Below are 19692 nucleotides of genomic sequence, written 5' to 3'. Positions count from 1 at the left end.
CTAATTTTATCTTAGTTTCAACATCCTCCTCCCTCAAAACTTTTCCAAAGCTCTAAGCAAATAGCTAAAATGACTAATTTCAGTAATTACTTTCCAATGGAAACACCCACAAAATGTGCTGTAGTACAAATGTAGATGATGTAACCGCAGAAAACTGTTGAGGATTAAATGAGTTAATATTCATTAAGTACTCATCAGACTGTATGGCACATAGCAAACACTCAATAAATAACAGTATAATTATAATTACTTGTAAATGTTAAGAGCACCTTTCATTTGCATAGCATTTCTTCACAATAACTTCTTAAACTATACAAAACTCTTAACAGTTTACAGAATGCACTTATTTCCAATATTCCTCGATGTCTGTAAATGTGAGTAAGAACAAGGAAAAAACTATAGTGGTTAATCCAACCAATTAATATTTTATTCTGACTGTGGAAATAAGGGATGTTTTTAAGGCAACTGTGTTTATCTTAACTTCAGTTCAAAAAATTAAGGTATGTATCACATCTTTATAACCCATTAATTTAACTAAACTTTCTTGAAATTATCTTGAAATTATCTTAACTTTTAAAAATCTGAATTTGCTATTTGCAATGTATTCTTAATTACTCCCTTTCAACTTTCAGAAGTGTACTATTAATACACCCAATGGTGTACTCCACTATTCTGAAATTTAAGAAAATTTTATCATCTCTATATACAGATAAATACAATACACAATGTCTAGAATTCCCTTGATCCCTATATTTAAAGAATAAGATTTTTTTAAAAATTTGTTTCATGATAGAAATAAACAGAATACACATTAAATGGATGAGATTTATTTTCCACAAAATAACCCTCAAAGATGGGCTTTCCTGGTGCCTCAGCTGGTAAAGAATCTGCTTGCAATGCGGAAGACCTGGGATGGATACTGGGTAGGCAAGATCCCCTGGAGAAAGGAAAGTCTATCCACTCCAGTATTCTGGCCTGGAGAATTCCACGGACTGTATAGTCAGTCTATGGGGTCTCAAAGAGTTGGACCCAACTGAGGGACTTTCACTTTCAACCCTAAAAGATAATTAGTAAGATATGGGATACTGATAAGGTCCCATTTCCTAAATATCCATCATAGAGAATAATGCATCTTCCAAGTCTTCATCAAGGAAATTAAAGGAAATAGATATGAAAGAGATTGCAATCTGTAACACAGTGATCTATAGAGCCCTAAGAAAAGGGGTTAAAATGAAAACTCATCTTACTTTGTTTCAAGGAAAAGGATATAAGTAGTTGATTTAAGCATTTAAACCCCTTGAAAAGTATTCTTTATAGAGAGAACAGATAATTCTTAAACTTCTACCATAATTTTGATGATGCTATATATTCAGGACTTTCCAAGTTCATTTTCTTTGTTCCAAGATTACCACACAACTTCCCAAGTTCTTGGATATAGGAAAGAATGCACTGGATTTTTAACCTGAAAATTCTGATCACTGGAAAGGGTTATCTTCTATTCCAACATAAACTGGCATTCTATGTTACATTCTGATGTGTATATCATTCTTTTAGTTTAGTCTGAATTGAGTTTCTGAAGTCTTAGAATACATGAGTAAAAGTATGAATTTGAACTTCTTTCACTGGAAATATGAGAAACTGACATTCTTCCTCATTGACAACTGTCAAAATCATGTCTTGGGTTTCACTCTTCTGCCCTTATCCTACCCACAAAATTTAAAAAAAAAAAGTTTTTGGTCTACTGAAATATAGTCAAACCAAATTAAGGGAGATTCATTTAAACACTACAATGATTAATTAAAATCAAGTAACATCCTAGAATTTAAACCAAAGCAGAAGGATGCATGTTTACACAGGCTTCGTTTACGTTTATTCTGCTTCCAAAAGAAAAGGAAAAAAGAAACCTATAATAATCAAATTGTACTTTAAGACAACATCCAGAAATGATTTTTGAACTTGCCTTACTTATCCAGCAAATTTTTTTATAAAATTGGTTTGGCATACTAAGACTTAAAAAAGTATTCAGGAGACATTCTGTGCGGTACAGAACTGGGTAGGAACACTTGCATTTTAAGTGCATAAACTGGAGACTTCAAATGATAACAGAATTTTCTCACTGGGTCATTCAAAAACAATTGTATTATTCCTTCCCCAAAATATTCTCTTCCACACTTGAAAGAACTCTGCCTCACACTAGGCACTCCGGCTCTTCAATTGTTTCCGCCTACGTTTAATTACAAGGAAGAAAGACTGCTCACCAAATTCACAGTTCGCCTAAAACAAAGAAATGTCTGTCATCGGCTTAAATCTATAGGGCGGAATTCTCTTAGGACAGTGAGGCAAAGAACTTCAACCGCAACTGAAACTGTCTTTGCCATCTCGGTTTCCAGGAGACTGAAAGGCTGCAGAGCTGCTGCGCGAAGATCCTGCAGGGAGGTTGGGGTGGCAGAGGGAGCTAGCGGGGGAAAGGGGTGAGTCCCACTGAGGAACTGCATTAGACTTTGAGAACCTATAAGGGACCGAAGGTTAGCTACAAGGAAAAATAGATTTATCTACAGATCAAGTACGTTTTCAAAGAGAATTTAAAGGGATGAGGATAAGAGAAAAAGACAGAAAACCATCAACCCTTCACAACCCGAGGGTAAGAGAAGTAGGAAAAGGGGACTGGGGCGGGGGAGGGGGGGAGGTAGGAGAGGACGGGCAGAGTAAGGTCCCAAAACACCGGGATTTGAAAAAAAGTACGCGAGCTCTGAGCTTGGCCTTAGTCCGGATCTCTCGTACTGGTATGCGGACGGCAGGAGGAAAGGATCGCCCTTACTCAGGGCTGTAGACAACAACGCGTTTACTGCGATAACGAGCCCTGCACAAGAAGATGTCGCCTCTGTCCCTGCTTGCTCCCGTTCATTTCTTTACATCTTACTCTAACACCAGAAGCACTCCAGCAGAACTCTGTCAAAGCCTGCGCTGCAGAACGACAGCAAAGGAAAATACCTGAGTCCCAGGAATCACGCCCGCAGCGACAGGAGTAGGAGGAGCCGTGGACAACTCGAGACCGGGCAAGATCTTTACTTGTCTCTAGTCAAACCCTAATTCTTACGGGTGGGGCGGGGAACTTCCGCCCTGAGCGAGGAGAGCGTCACTTCCGCTTAATGCATTATCTGTTCCTCGCCTTCTCCATTCCAGATACGTTCCGTACGTTCGCAACGTTCTCACTTCCTTTTCCAGAGCCCTTCCGCCTAGCCCGAATTTCTGACGTGGACTACATGGCCCAGCATGCATCACGGCAGATTGATTTCCGGGTCAAGAGGTCCGCGCTGGGTACATCACCATGGAAGCGATCGGTTTGGTCACGTGGTGCCCCTGGTTACGCCCGGTGGCAGCTGTGGGGTCTGGGGCTCAGGCGGGGGCCATTTTGCCGAAGGCGGCCTCCGGGAGTCAGGGGCTCAAGTTGTTCCCTTTTCCTCTTCTGCAGGTTGAGGCTTGGAGAGGAACAGGAAGGCTGGGCTCCATCGAGCCCTTCGGAGACGATGGTTTGCTCTAGTCTCCGCCACTTGACGACCCTCCATGGCGGCTGCGCCCTCAGCCCTGCTCCCGCTGCCGCCCCTTCCATCCCTCTGTGCCTATCGCCTCCAGAGCCGCAGTCGTCCTTCCGCCCCAGAGACTGATGATAGTCGAGTTGGGGGCGCCATGAGAGGCGAGAAAAACTATTGCTGCCGTGGAGCTGCCGGAGACCACGGTTCCTGCCCCCCGACACCTTCGCTTCTGGCCTCGACCCTCTTGATGCCCGCGGAGGCGATCTCAAGTAGTTGGTCTGGGCCTGGAAGTGGTTTGTCAGGGGGAGATGAAGAGGAGTCTCGGCTTCTTCAACAACTGCGGACCGCGCCCGATCCTTCCGAGGCCTTCCAGGCTTTACAGGCTGCTTTGCCGCGGCGGGGCGGTCGGCTTGGCTTCCCCCGACGAAAGGAAGCGCTGTATCGGGCCCTGGGCCGAGTGCTTGTGGAAGGAGGTAGTGATGAGAAACGACTCAGCTTGCAGTTCCTCTCGGACGTTCTCCGGGGTCAGGGGGAGTTAGGCCAGGTGGAAGAGGCCTTTAGCTTAGCTCTTCTGCCTCAGCTAGTCTTCTCTCTACGAGAAGAGAATCCGGCCCTGCGGAAGGATGCTCTGCAGATCCTACACGTCTGTTTGAAGCGTAGTTCTGGACAGGTGCTGAGGACGCTTATACAACAAGGACTGGAAAGTACCGACGCCCGGCTTAGAGCTTCTACAGCACTACTGTTCCCTATCTTGCTTACCCCTGAGGATTTGTTGCTCGACCTAGATCTTACCGAGGTGATAATATCCTTGGCCCGAAAGCTTGGTGGTCAGGAGATAGAAGAAGAATCTGAGACAGCTTTCTCTGCACTTCAACAAATAGGGGAGCGTCTTGGCCAAGAGAGATTTCAATCCTATATCTCTCGCCTGCCTTCTGCCCTGAGGAGACACTACAATCGCCGCCTGGAGTCCCAGTTTGGAAGTCAGGTTCCTTATTATTTGGAACTTGAAGCATCTGGATTTCCTGAAGATTCCCCTCCCTGTGCAGTGAGTCTTTCCAAGAGCAATCTTAAATTTGGGATTATTCCTCAGGAGCTGCATTCGAGGTTGTTAGATCAGGAAGACTATAAGAACCGGACTCAGGCTGTTGAGGAACTAAAACAGGTGATGGGACGCTTTAACCCAAGTTCCACCTCTCATCCTAGCCTTGTGAGTTTCATTAGTTTGCTGTATAATTTGTTAGACGATTCTAACTTCAAAGTGGTCCACGGCACACTTCAAGTCCTGCATTTACTGGTTATTCGCCTTGGAGAGCAGGTACAACAGTTCTTGGGACCTGTTATAGCAGCTTCTGTCAAAGTGCTGGCAGACAACAAGTTGGTGATCAAACAAGAGTACATGAAAATCTTCCTCAAGCTAATGAAGGAAGTAGGTCCTCAACAGGTGCTTTGCTTGCTCCTGGAACATCTCAAACATAAGCATTCCAGAGTGAGAGAGGAGGTGGTGAACATTTGCATCTGCTCCCTCCTGACTTATCCCAGTGAGGATTTTGACTTATCCAAACTGTCTTTTGATCTTGCCCCAGCTCTTGTAGATAGCAAACGCAGGGTACGCCAGGCAGCTCTTGAAGCCTTTGCTGTGTTGGCATCATCAATGGGCTCAGGTAAAACCAGCATCCTTTTCAAAGCTGTGGATACTGTGGAGCTGCAGGATAATGGAGATGGAGTGATGAATGCTGTGCAGGCCAGATTGGCTAGGAAAACCCTCCCAAGGTTAACAGAACAGGGATTTGTGGAATATGCGGTACTCATGCCATCATCTGCCCAGGGTAGATCAAGCCATTTGGCACATGGAGCAGATGCAGACTGGCTTTTGGCTGGTAACAGAACTCAGAGTGCACACTGTCACTGTGGTGACCACACAAGGGATAGCATGAGAATTTATGGATCTTACAGTCCAACTATCTGTACTCGAAGGGTACTAAGTGCAGGAAAAGGAAAAAATAAATTACCATGGGAAAATGAGCAGCCTGGAGTCACAGGAGAAAACCAGACTTCCAGCTCCAAGGACATAGAACAGGTATGCATCTTCTTTAATTTCCCTGAGTTGAAACTATAAAAGAATTTAAAATAGAAGTATGCCTGTAATGACTGAAGGGTGAAGCTCCTTGAGTGTTGTTATGCTTTGTTTTTAAATCAGTTTGCTGATGTATCAGTTATAATGAGACAGAACACACAATAGGTTCAGAACCTTCAATAGGTTTCCTGCTTGATGGATTTTATTAAATTTGAGGCACAATTTGGTATAGACAATACCTGGATTTCAGTTTTGTTCTGTCACTTTGGCATATCTGTTATTTCATTTATACAACAAACACTGAATACCTACTAGGTACCAGAAAAAGAACCACGTTCTAGGAATGAAGATCAAACGGGTTTTGCAGAGTTTAGGGAAAGGTCAGACCTGTAAATGGGCAACTACAAATTGGTTAAGCGCTAAAATAGAAATTTCGAGTCCTATGGAAATGCTGAAAGTATAAAAAATAATTACACTGGGGGGACAGGGAGGAACCTTCCAAGAAGATCAGACATCTGAACCAAGGGGGTTTTTTTCCTCCCCCAAAGTCTTTATTTTGAAAATTCCATATCTATAGTTTACTTAAAAGAATAGTACAGTGAATATTGGTGCTTCTCAGATGGCTCAGTGGTAAAGAATCTGCCTACCACTTGCAGGAGACATGAGTTCTATCCCTGGGTCGGGAAGATGCCCTGGAAGAGGAAATGGTAACCCACTCCAGTGTTCTTGCATGGAAAATCCATGGACAAAGAAGTCTAAGGGTCTCCATGGGGTTGTAAAGAGTTGGAGACGACTGAGCACACACGCACGTGCATGCGCGCGCGCACACACACACACACACACACACACACGCACACACACACACACACACACACACACACACACACACACACACACACACACTGAATATTCATATACTTCATCTGTACTCACCAGTTGTTGTGTTGCCATAGGTGCTTCGTATTTGCTGAACCATTTGAAAATAAGTTCAGGTATCTTGACATTTCATCCTAAATGTTTCCGCATATATTTCCTAAAAATGACATTCTCATTTATAACCATCATACCGTTATCACACCCCGGAAAACCAGTAGTAATTCAGTAATATTTAATGTACAGCCTCTATTTATATTTCTCCAATTGTCCCCAAAACGTGTTTTATACTGTTTGTCTTCCAGGATCCAGTCAATCAAGATTCACATGGTTCATATGTCTTTTACATAGAATTACATGCCTGTCTGTGTGTTTTTTCATGACATTGACTTATTTTTGAAGAATCTTAATCTATCTTACTGTTTCTTTATGATTACATTCAAAATAAACAGTTTTAGCAAAAATATAACCTTGTGAACTTCATATTACATCACTTGGTTAAGGTGTGATAACCATACCACTCCATTGCAAAGGTTTATTTTCCTCTTTATAATTAGCATATGATCTGTAGGATACTTCTGTGACCCTAAGAATACCTGAACAACCTTCCACCCCTGTTCTTAACATCCACTAATGATCCTTACCTGTATAATTTATTGCATTGGAGACTACAAAAAAGGGTAACCTTTCTTAAAATTCTAACATTCCTTCTGTATTTGTTACCTGGCATTCTTTTTTATTCTATGTGTAATAATTAAATGCATGAGTATTCTTTTGATGCTAAAATTTAAAATTGTCTCATTTGATTTGACCCGTGGCTGGCTCCTGTGTCCTGTAACATGACTCTTAAGTCTTTGAACACTTCCTTAACTTAAACATAGTATGATGCCCAGGGTTACCTTGTATTTTTCTTGCTCCAGACCTGGAGCCAATGTTTTTTCCAAGAGCCCAAGAAATGCTTTTTAAATTAGAAAGTGGAATTTTAAAACCAAAGTCAGGGTATAGATGTGCTCAGTGCTATTGTTTATCATTGTGGATTGACTCTTTCAGTGGCTAGAACCTAGGAATACCTTTATTTTTTTTAAACAAATTCATATTGACACCTCCAATGCAAATCCAGCACTACAAGATTCTTTCTCATATTCCTTTAGTCCATGTTTGTATCTCCCTTCTCTCACAATTTAACCCTGGTCCCTAATATCAGTTCAGTTTAGTTCAGTCGCTCAGTCATGTCCAACTCTTGGCTACCCCACGGACTGCAGCACACCAGGTCTCCCTGTCCATCACCAACTCCCAGAGTTTACTCACACTCACGTGCATTGAGTCGGTGATGCCATCCAACCATCTCATCCTCTGTTGTCCCCTTCTCCTTCCCCCTTCAGTCTTTCCCAGCATTAGAGTCTTTTCAAATGAGTCAGTTCTTCGCATCAGGTGGCCAAAGCATTGGAGTTACAGCTTCTGGCCCCTAATATCAGTTACATTTATTTGTATTCATACACAAAACATAACTACTACACCAGCAACACAACAGCTGACTACCTACTAAAGCTCAATATTGCTTTACACTTGTTTGTTTCTATGCTTAGAATTATCCTACACTCATATGGTCAAACTTCTCTTAATTTGTAGGTGATTATAATTCAAATGACATGATAAAAGATGAATAGTAATTTGCTGAGTGTGGATGTGTCCTGATGAATTTCAGACTGAAGAAATAATGTTCAGAGATACTAAATTATAAGAGAAATTAATAATAAATTATAAAATTAACATAAATTTTAATAATTAATAAAAATTAATATAAATTTATAAATTATAAAAGAAATTAATAAGAAATGGTGTATTTCTGCACAGCTGAAACTGTGTGGTGGAAAGTAGCAGAAGATGAAACTAGAAATTAGGCAAGGGCCAAGTATGGAGATCATTTTTGTAAATGAGTTCATGCCTTTTGCAGTATGGATGGAGGTAAACAGTGTTCCCACTCGTTCTTTTTAATTCTAAAGCTATTTTTAAAGTAATTTTCCTGTTTACATAATTTAGTCGTATGGTTTTTCTCGTGTATTTTAAACCACCTGGCAGTGAGTGATTTTCTGTAAGCATTGATTTTAACACTGCTTGTTATTGGTCAAATCTAATATGTTAGTGTAGGAAGTTCTGTGGCAGTCCAGTGGTTAGAACTCGGCACTTCCACTGCCCTGGCCCGGGTTCAGTACCTGGTCAGGGAACTAAGATCCCACAAGCCATGCAGCACAGCCTAAAAAAAAAGAAATGTTAGTGTATTAAGATTCTGGTGCTGGCCAAAGTGCCAAGAACCTGAAAATAGTATATTTCTGAAATTCTAGTGTAGACATATATTGCTTTTGAAAGAAGTTATAGTCAAAAATTATCCCAGAAATTAAGCTATACAGTTGTCTCTCAGTGTATTAGGGAGATTGGTGTCTGGACCCTGGAGCATACCAAAATCTGTAGATGTTAAAGTCCCTTATATAAAATGCCATGTTTATAGGTGCCTATAATCTCTTCCTGTATACCTTAAGTCATTTCAAGATTACTTATAATATTTCATACAATGTAAATGCTGTGTAAATAGCTGCATAAATACAATGTAAATGCTATATATTGCCAAAGAATGGAAAATTGAAGTTTTGCATTTAGGAACTTTCTAGAATTTTTTTTTATATTTTCAATACATGGTTGAATCTGTGGGTGCAGAACCCATCGATTTGGAGGATTGACTGTACTTTCTTGCTCAGAAATGGTCTGTAGAAGAATTACTGATACATTGGAAATTATCGTAATGGATGACGGGAATTAAATACTTAAATATTTTTATGTGTACACTTTTTAAAAGTACGTATATATTTTTAAAATAATAGGGCAGTACTATATTTTAAAGCAGGGTTAGGTTCACACAAGATTGAAAGTACAGAGAGTTTCCTTAAAGCCCCTTTCCATACCCACACGTGTAACCTCCTTCACTAACACCATCCCTCCCAGAGTGGTGCATTTGTTACAACTGATGAGCCTGCATTGACATTAGGGTTTACTTTTGGTATTGTACATTCTATGGGTTTGGGCAAATATATCCATGACCCATATCCATCATTGTAGTATCACACAGAGTAATGTCACTGCCCTAAAAGTTCTCTGTGCTCCTTCTATTCATCCCTCCCTCCCTAACTCCTCACAAACACTGGTATTTTACTGTCTGCGTAGTTTTGCCTTTTCCAGAATGACGTGAACCCTGTTCTAATTTGTAGTGACCCTTGCCCAGGCTCAATTTTAACATTTGCAGTCTATTGTTAAAATGTTATTTCTGTCTTGTCCACATAGAGCAAGTTAGTGATATAAGATGCTTCTGTAAAAACTCATGAATGTTTCAGTTACATACTCCTATAGCTCATTTAGATTAGTTTGCTTAGAGGGATTATTTTGTATTACAGTGGTAGGAAAAAGGAAAGGTTAAAGAGAAAGGCCCTTGCTAGACCGGAGACCCTTGAATGCCAGATTAAAGAGTTTAGTCTATTATTTTGACAGTGATTTGAGACTACAGGGGTTGTTTGGTTTTGGTTTTGGTTTTTTTCCTTCTCTTCTTTTTTTTTTTCAGCAGTATTTTAGGAAAGCTAATCACAACAGCAGCAATGTCTAAGTTGTGTGGGTTTTTATTTATTTATTTATTTTTGAGAAGGTAGAGACTGGAGACTTGGAAGGTCAGTTAGTACATTTATTGGACTACTTTACGTGTGCATTGTTGAGTTTCATTAGAATTAGCAGGGTATCAGGTAAGAGGTATTTCAAAGGATTTAGTGGCCAAAGTGTTGGAGGAAAGGAAGATAAAGTCAAATAGGGATAACTCAAATTTGAATGAAGTGACAAAAATGCATAATAAATCCACGAATAAGAAAGACCCAACAAGGGAAGTTAATTTGGGGGGAAAATGAGTTTTGGATAGTGTAAGAACACTTAGTTGAATTTGTTGAAGACCACTATTCAAGAGACAAAGAAAGAACTAGGATGTAGAACTTGGAAGTCACATATTGAGAAGCAATTTGTTGAAACTGGAGATTTGAGGAGTTGTCAGAACAAGAGCATAGTACTTAAGACTCAGTCTCAGCATAAAGCCCCATTTAGAGAATAGCAGTAGGAGACAGAACCAAACAAGGTAAAGAGAAAGAGTGCCTAAGAGTTTTGGAAGAGAACCAAGGAAGAACAAAGGTTTTAGAAGGGAAGTAAAAAGAGAGTTTCAGGAAGTACATCATTGCTGTTAAAGGCAGGAGAGATTTTTGAGGACAATGAAATCTGAAAAAGCATGATTTATTCTTATATATCAGCTTGCTACTTGTAAAATAGTTTTTGAAGATACTTTTCTCATAATTTTATCTTTCTTAATTTCCTCCTAATAATTCATCTGAATATTAAAGTTGTATGCGCTTGTTACAGAAAATTTGGAAAATATAGAAAGGCACAAAGAAGAAATTTAAGATTTTCAGCAGTCTCACTACTGAGAAAAGCATTCAGTGAACATTTTGTTGCCTAGTCTTCAAATATCACTTCAATTTGTGTATACTAATGACATTGTTTTTTCCATACATGAAAGTCTCTCTCTTTCACTTTATCATGCATTTTTTTTCTTTGACATCAATTAATCTATAGTAGGATCTTTAATGGCTGTTTCATGTTAGATTATATAATATCAGTTGGTTTAGTTGTTCTTACTTTTGAATATTTATACGCTTTAATTTTGTTTTCACCATTTACTTGACTATTTTTATTCCCTGACATATACTGTGATAAGCAGATTCTGGTGGTATTCTAACTTTGCATCTCTTTCTGTGCTTCTACGACTATTTTAATGGGTTAGTGGGGTCCAATAATCAGCCATCACTACCTGGCCACCATGTTAGCTATATTTTTCCTAACATATTTCTCTGCAATGAATTAAGAGTCACGGTAACCTAGACTGAAAAGTAAGGAGCATACTTGCTTCACTTGTATGTAGTTATTAGGTTCTATAGCTTTTTATTTTTTTATTTTTTTATTAATTTATTTATTTTAGTTGAAGGCTAATTACAGTATTGTAGTGGTTTTTGCCATACATTGACATGAATCAGCCATGGGTTCCTCATCCTGAACCCCTCTCCCACCTCCCTCCCCATCCCATCCCTCTGGGTCATCCCATTGCACCTGCCCTGAGCGCTTGTCTCATGCATTGAACCTGGACTGGCATTCTGTTTCACATATGATAATATACATGTTTCAGTGCTATTCTCTCAGATCATCCCACCCTCACCTTCTCCCACAGAGTCCATAAGACTGTTCTATGCATCTGTGTCTCTTTTTCTGTCTCACATATAGGGTTATTGTTACCATCTTTGAAATTCCATATATATGCATTAGTATACTGTATTGATGTTTTTCTTTCTGGCTTACTTCACTCTGTATAATGGGCTCCAGTTTCATCTGTCTCAATAGAACTGATTCAGGTGTATTCTTTTTAATGGCTGTATAGTATTGCATTGTGTATATGTACCATAGCTTCCTTATCCATTCGTCTGCTGATGGACATCTCGGTTGCTTCCATGTCCTGGCTATTGTAAACAGTGCTGCGATGAGAATTGGGGTACACGTGTCTCTTTCAATTCTGGTTTCCTCAGTGTGTATGTCCAGCAGTGGGATTGCTGGGTCATATGGCAGTTCTATTCCCAGTTTTTTAAGGAATCTCCACACTGTTCTCCGTAGTGGCTGTACTAGTTTGCATTCCAACCAACAGTGTAAGAGGGTTCCCTTTTCTCCACACCCTCTCCAGCATTTATTGCTTGTAGACTTTTGGATAGCAGCCATTCTGACTGGCATGAAATGGTACCTCATTGTGGTTTTGATTTGCATTTCTCTAATAATGGTTCTATAGCTTTTTAAAGGTAGAAAATTTGGTTACTGAAAAGTCAGTGAGAAATGGAAAAAAGTGGTTTTAGAGACTAAATTTATAAGTTTATGAGATGAACTGATAAGAAAATATTTATTACTACAAGCAGTAAACATTTATTAAGCATCTTTTTGATCATCCACTATGTGTGAAGCCAAGTTCAAGCTTATAGATTACTCTTAAAAGCGCTGCCTAGCATTTTTTTCCTCTTTTGGTATTTAGCGCATGTGAACCATGTCTTCTTTCTCTTCAGTAACGGTAAGCACTGCGTTGATAATGACTGTTGTTGTTTGTTTATATAACAGTACTAACAGTGCTGTGTCTACAATCAGTATCCACAAATATCTAAGTGAGAAAATAGAATCTCAGGGTTTGAGGGTAAAAGAAAAGATCAAGCAAGATGTGGTAAGATGTAGCAGGATGAGTTATCACTATGTTTTATTTTTAAACAGGAAACACCTCATTTAAAAGTAGCAAAGAGCCACTGGTGACTTCACCATGCCTACTCTGTACTGTGGTAGATCTTAGATTTGCAAGGAATATATGATTTGATCTCTCTAATCATAGTTAAGAATGCACAACTACCGCACAGTTGCACTCATCTCACATGCTAGTAAAGTAATGCTTAAAATTCTCCAAGCCAGGCTTCAGCAATACGTCAACCATGAACTTCCAGATGTTCAAGCCGGTTTTAGGAAAGGCAGAGGAACCAGAGATCAAATTGCCGACATCTGATAGGTCATCGGAAAAGCAAGAGAGTACCAGAAAAACATCTATTTCTGCTTTATTGACTATGCCAAAGCCTTTGACTGTGTGGATCACAATAATCTGTGGAAAATTCTGAAAGAGATGGGAATACCAGACCACCTGACCTGCTTCTTGAGAAACCTGTATGCAGGTCAGGAAGCAACAGTTAGAACTGGACATGGAACAACAGACTGTTTCCAAATAGGAAAAGGAGTACATCAAGGCTGTATATTGTCACTCTGCTTATGTAACTTATATGCTGAGTACATCATGAGAAACGCTGGGCTGGAGGAAGCCCAAGCTGGAATCAAGATTGCCGGGAGAAATATCAATAACCTCAGATATGCAGATGACACCACCCTTATGGCAGAAAGTGAAGAACTAAAGAGCCTCTTGATGAAAGTGAAAGAGGAGAGTGAAAAAGTTGGCTTAAAGCTCAACATTCAGAAAACTAAGATCATGGCATCTGGTCCCATCACGTCATGACAGATAGATGGGAAAACAGTGGAAACAGTAGCTGACTTTATTTTCTGGGCTCCAAAATCACTGCTGATGGTGATTGCAACCATGAAATTAAAAGACGCTTACTCCTTGGAAGGAAGGTTATGGCCAACCTAGATAGCATATTTAAAAGCAGAGACATTACTTTGCCAACAAAAGTCCATCTAGTCAAGGCTATGGTTTTTCCAGTGGTCATGTATGGATGTGAGAGTTGGACGGTGAAGAAAGCTGATTGCCGCAGAATTGATGCTTTTGAACTGTGGTGTTGGAGAAGACTCTTGAGAGTCCCTTGGACTGCAAGGAGATCCAATCAATCCATCCTAAAAGAGATCAATCCTGGGTGTTCATTGGAAGGTCTGATGTTGAAGCTGAAACTCCAATACTTTGGCCACCTCATGCGAAGGGTTGACTCATTGGAAAAGACCCTAATGCTGGGTAGGATTGGGGGCGGGAGGAGAAGGGGCCAACGGAGGATGAGATGGTTGGATGGCATCACCGACTCGATGGACATGGGTTTGGGTAGACTCCGGGAGTTGATGATGGACAGGGAGGCCTGGCGTGCTGCAATTCATGGGGTCGCAAAGAGTCGGACACGACTGAGCGACTGAACTGAACTGTAAAATCAGTCATCGTTGTTGTTTAGTCACTAAGTTGTGTCTGACTCTTTGCAACCCTGGTGGACTATAGCCCGCCAGGCTTCTCTGTCCATGGGATTTCCCAAGCTGGGATATTGGAGTGGGTTACCATTTCCTTCTCCAGGGGATCTTCCCAAACCAGAGATTGAACCCACGTCTCCTACACTGCAGGTGGATTCTTTACCAGTGTGCTCCCAGGGAAGCCTATAATCAGTCACAGATACTGTAATATGGATTTTGAGAAAGTAAAATCAGGCCTTTTTCAGCTGAAGCATTCATTACTTCTCACTGGTATTTTGGGGGTTAGTTTTTGAACGAGTTAACAGTTTTCTCACAAAATTTGATGAGGAATAATAAGTTACTTGATATCTATTTGATAATCTTAATCTTGTAATAGTCAAATAGCTAAGAAGTTTTCAAATAGATGTATCTGTAATTTTATTGTATTTCATTGCTATTTGACACTTGACAAAGTTTGCTAAGGATACCTGAGAAGACTTACAGTTCACTGCATGTGAAGATTTGATTGTGTCTTTAAGCTCCAAATAAATATAAAGACAGTAAATGTAATTTCTTATCTGTTCACTCAGTTTTTAAAACGTTCTGTAGCCATGTGAAATGATCCAGAACAATCGAGGCCATTATTGGTTAAGAATTCTTAACACTTGAATCAGGCTTTTAAGTAGTTCTTTAACTATGGTTAGGTTGAGTTTCAAAATTCTATTCTGGCACTTTTGTACCTTTCAGATCAAAGTGGGTATTTGGAAAAGGAGTTGGAAATTATAAAGTACTAGGCATATATAAAGTATTATGTTTTTGGTTTTAACTAAAAGACCTCTCATATAAAAATCTCCTAAGGGAACCGTGATATAGATTACATTTACATTTGGGCTGTGGATTATGGATAGTAAATTTGCCTCAGTGAGAAGAGTAAAGTGAGATGCTTGCTGGTTCAGTGACCTTCAACTGGCATTTATTGTCCATTGCTCAAAGATGGCATAGTGTGACAGGCCATGCTGCTGAATCAGAAATGTTCTTTCCTTTATTCAAGTCATCATTTCACTGTTTTTGCCATTTGCATTCTTCTCTTCCTAGATACCAGTTGTGTACTCTAGGAAGGTAAGGTACAGAAAACGTTTGGGGTAAGCTTTAAGAAAGGAAAAAAAATTAGCATTTATGTCATGGCATGAAAAAATACTGCTAGTGTACCATACTATATGTGTATGTTTATTTGTATCATTGTGTATTTGATACATTTATTAATTTTTTCTTTTAATCTGAATCTCATAATTAGGTCTAAATTATTCCATCGTAACCCACATTTGCTAATTTTTTATTCCGTTTTTATAGTTTTCAGCATATGATTTCATTCCATCTCCAAAATTAAAGCCATCTCAAGGAATGCCAGTCAACGATGATTTATGTTTTAGCAGAAAAAGAGTGTCAAGAACCTTATTTCAGAATAGTCGGGAATTTAACCCAGATTCTCTTCCTATATATGCTGCTGGTAAGTGAAAGTTGCAGGTAATGAACATGTTGAACTAAGTTAAAAGATTTCTGTAATCTTCATAGTTCATTCAGGACCTCTTAGAACTTATAATCTGGTAGACAGTTCAAATTCAGTAATATTTGTTAAAGACCTGATAAGAATGGACAGTTTGACTCAATTGTCTCAAGATCCTGGGAGGGTTTCTCACTGAAATCCTTTGGGTAGTAATGTAAGGCAATATTTGCTTCATCAACAACCCATGTTTACTGAGTATATCCTGTGTGCAGATACTTTTCTAAGTACTGGGTGTATTTGTTGTTGTCCCTGGACTGTAGCCCGCCAGGTTCCTCTGTCCATAGGATTTCCCAGGCAAGAATGCTGGAATAGTTTGCCATTTCCTTCTCCCGGGGATCCTCCCAAACCAGGGATTGAACCTGTGTCTCATGCTTGGCAAGCTGTTTCTTTATCACTGAACCACCATGGAAGCCTGGGGATATAGCAGTCAACAAAATAGGGAAACTTTCTGCCTAATAGATTTTACATTCTAGTTGGGGCAAAACAAACATTAAATAAATGCAAAACAGAGTAAATCAAATGGTGATAAATGCTATGGAAAAAAATAAGCAGAGAAGAGGAATATAGAGGAGGGCCTATTTTAAATAGTGTGATGAAAGAAGGCCATATTGAGAAGGGAATATTTGGAGCAAACCACATAGATACCATGAGAGAACCAGAAATGATTCCAAGAAGAGGGAACAGTTAGTGCAGATTACAGGACATATTTGAGAAAGATCGAAGAAGCTAGTAAATCTGGAATGAAATGAGTAAGGGGAAGAGAAGTAGAAAATTAAACGGAAGAGAATAATATGGGTTCCTATTTAAGGCCTAATAAGCTATTGAATGGGCTTTAAAATATTGAAGAATATTTTGAGGAAAGAGGTAACATCAATTGGCTTGCTTTCCAGACTTGGGGGATGTTACATTTGAAATAGATTAATGCAGGCAAGGGTGAAAACATGGAGTCTGTTGTGATCCAGGCTGGAGTCAATGGAGGTTTTGATCAGTGCAGCAGTGATTATAGTGAAAAGTGATTGGATTCTGAGTATAAGACAAAGGTACAGTTACTATGATTTGCTGATGGGTTGTGTAGGAGTGTGAGAGGGAAGTTGAAAGAGCTCTAAGGTTTTTTTGGCCAGAGCAACTGGGAAGATATTTAGTTGCCTAAAGTAAGTGTTATAGAAAGTAAATATTATATTATTCTGAGGACATTGTCACTGTCATGGGCCTTATCAGTTAGAACAATCATTAAAGAAAGAGAAGATAATACGTGAGCTGCATCTTTTCTGGAATATATGTATGATTCCAGATGTTAAGGGGAGGTATGAGGAGAGCAAAGGCTCACATTAGGAATGGGCTTGAGATTTCTGACAGCAGTGTAAAGGCAAGATTCATTTTAGATGGTCAAAGAGAAATTGGAATATGGGGAACCCTTGTGTGCTAGATTAAAAAATTTTGAGCTAGTACTTATAAGCTGTAGGGAGCTAATGGAGACTTACTTTGTTAAAGAACAAGAAGCTAGGGTGACAAGGTTGTTTACAGATTGAATAGAAATGAATAATCAGAAAAATATGATGACGATATAAAAAAGAAAAAAGGGGAATAGAGAAAGATTTCTAGACTTAGCACCCAGGTAATTAGAAAAATGGTAATGTGTTGACAAAAAATCATTTAGGAAAGGAAAGTGGAGTATGAGATAAAGATTCAGTTTGTCTTTTACTTAAGATCCAAGTGATACCAGTTATTGAAATTTATTGGCTATGACACAATATTTAGAAAACATTGTTACCCTAGGAGAATTTGTAGATCTTTATGCAATAAAATTCCATCATGTTTTCATATAAAAATGAAGTGTTAAAATGATTGTGTAGTTGAATGTTTATTTGGTAGAGAAAAAGAAATGCAAGAATATATCCAGTTATGTTTGAAGCATTGCTTGGGATTTTTATAAAGCTTGTGTTTTTTTGTATCATCTAAAATTTCTTACCTAACTGTACAGATTTTAAATAGAGAATAAGACAGCATGTAACTTAATGTTAGGTTGAATGATATAAATTATAATTACTATAGCAATTCAAGAAAGGAAGAGATCATAGGTATTGAAGTGGTTTATGATAACTCCAAGAAAGGGGTTGAACTTGACCTGAATTTTAGAGAAGAGAAGGGTTTGTGGTTGGTAGTGAGGCAAGATTTAGGAAGAAAGTATAACCAGAGTATTTAATTCAGTTCAGTCACTCAGTCATGTCCAACTCTTTGCAACTCCATAGCCTGCAGCACGCCAGGCTTCCCTGTCCATCACCAACTCCCGGAGCTTGCTCAAACTCGTATCCATCGAATCGGTGATGCCATCTAACCATCTCATCCTCTGTCATCCCCTTCTCCTCCTCCCTTCAGTCTTTCCCAGCATCAAGGTCTTTTCCAATGAGTCAGTTCTTCGCATCAGGTAGCCAAAGTTTCAGCTTTAGCATCAGTCCTTCCAATGAATATTCAGGACTGATTTCCTTTAGCATTGACTGGTTGGATCTCCTCGCAGTCCAAGGGACTCTCAAGAGTCTTCTCCAACACCACAGTTCAAAAGCATCAATTCTTCGGTGCTCAACTTTCTTTATAGTCCAACTCTCACATAACCAGAGTATAGAGTTAAGAATTAACTTAGCAGACACCCAGTTCATGTTGGATAAAGGGGCTTGAAATCATAGAGAAAATTATATAAATCAGAATTTTAGAACTACATACAAGGGATTTTATAGAATTAACTAAACATCAGAGAGGTCAATATCACCTTTTTTTCTCCAGGCTTGTTCCCCTGCCCAGGAATAACTTTAACCAAGTCGCAGGTGGGAGGGAAGGGATCTAGAAAATATGCCTGGGTAAGCTTGGAAAGTACGTGAATGTCTGTTACATGTTAGGAAAGAAAGAAAAAGTCCCGCAGTAGACCTTTTTGAGTAGAGTGTAAATTTACTACAAATCCTGGGAAGAAGGAAATCCAGGTCCAGAGAAACCTTCCATGGTGAGAGAGGGGAACGTATAGGAAGAAACTGCCTTTGTATATATTTTTCAACATATTTCTCTTTTCTCTGTACCTGACCAGTCTGTCTTCTGTCCTTTAACCCCTGTCACTAATCAGATCTGCCAACAACAAATCTGATTGTAGGCAAATCTTGCCTTCCTGGCTTAATGTACATATACTCTTGTATTTATTCACACACAAAGGACACCAACATTTGTGAAATTAGTTGTGTTCATGAAGTAAACTCTTGATTTTATGTTTTTCTTCTCCTTCCAAAGGCACTAGTGGGACTCATCAAACAAATCTCTCTGGGAAATGTGGACAACTTGGATTTTCACAGATACGTGGTAAAACTGGCAGTGTGGATTCTGACTTACAGTACCTGGGAACAACTAACAGTCAAGATAAAGGTTTAAATTCCAACTTTGTTTGAATACAAATGATTTATAAATATTTTGTGGGGTTTCCAAATCTAATATGTTATTTTGTATAATTATACTTACTACAGAAAGGGATGTTTTATTTTTAATAATAATTTTAATCAAATTTTTCATAACTGTTAAACTACAATGTTAGGTTTAGTACTCTTGATATAAATATGACTAATTAGAGACTTTAGAAACTCATGGTAGAGGTGAACATTTTCATACCAAATAATTGAAAATAAAATTATCCAATAAGGAGTACTGTGGAGGCAGAAGACAATTATTTTCCATAACAGTTTTAAATTTTAAAGCTATTTAGAATTTATTATGTCTCCTACTAGGACCCATAACTCCTGAACTAGCTATCATTTTAGATATCTTACATATTCATAAGATAGAAAGTGAGGGAGAGTTTGAGGCTGGCT

The 19692-nt window shown here is 39.0% G+C and overlaps 2 protein-coding genes across 11 annotated transcripts in view; one reads left to right on the top strand and one right to left on the bottom strand.

The window, feature by feature from the left end:
• KLHL28 (kelch like family member 28) overlaps positions 1-14899 on the bottom strand; it is a 41468-nt gene extending 26569 nt beyond the window's left edge. For 2 of the 4 annotated variants that reach the window (XM_081548482.1, XM_081548481.1), the window contains exon 1: positions 2992-3097. Coding sequence is in view for 2 of the 4 variants with exons in the window: in XM_081548480.1 (XP_081404606.1) it covers positions 6541-6558 (18 nt within the window). In the remaining 2 variants the exon portion in view is untranslated. Of the gene's footprint in view, positions 1-2991; positions 3098-6540; positions 6641-7124; positions 7195-8693; positions 8735-14788 lie in introns of those variants that run through there. The other 2 variants (XM_081548480.1, XM_081548479.1) reach the window with 2 other exon arrangements.
• Positions 3373-19692, top strand: part of TOGARAM1 (TOG array regulator of axonemal microtubules 1) — a 75866-nt gene continuing 59546 nt past the window's right edge. For 4 of the 7 annotated variants that reach the window (XM_081548475.1, XM_081548471.1, XM_081548477.1 and 1 more), the window contains exons 1-3: positions 3373-5610; positions 15637-15793; positions 19121-19252. In XM_081548475.1, the coding sequence (XP_081404601.1) occupies positions 3565-5610; positions 15637-15793; positions 19121-19252 (2335 nt within the window). In that variant the 5' untranslated portion in view covers positions 3373-3564. Of the gene's footprint in view, positions 5611-15636; positions 15798-19120; positions 19253-19692 lie in introns of all 7 variants that reach the window. The other 3 variants (XM_081548476.1, XM_081548472.1, XM_081548474.1) reach the window with 1 other exon arrangement.

This window comes from Giraffa tippelskirchi, chromosome 12, assembly GCF_054371585.1.
Source record: "Giraffa tippelskirchi isolate mGirTip1 chromosome 12, T2T-mGirTip1v1.2.pri, whole genome shotgun sequence".
NCBI classification, from domain to species: Eukaryota; Metazoa; Chordata; class Mammalia; order Artiodactyla; family Giraffidae; genus Giraffa; species Giraffa tippelskirchi.
The sequence above is the reverse complement of the archived record's forward strand: the minus strand, read 5'-3'. Positions and strand labels throughout refer to the sequence as shown.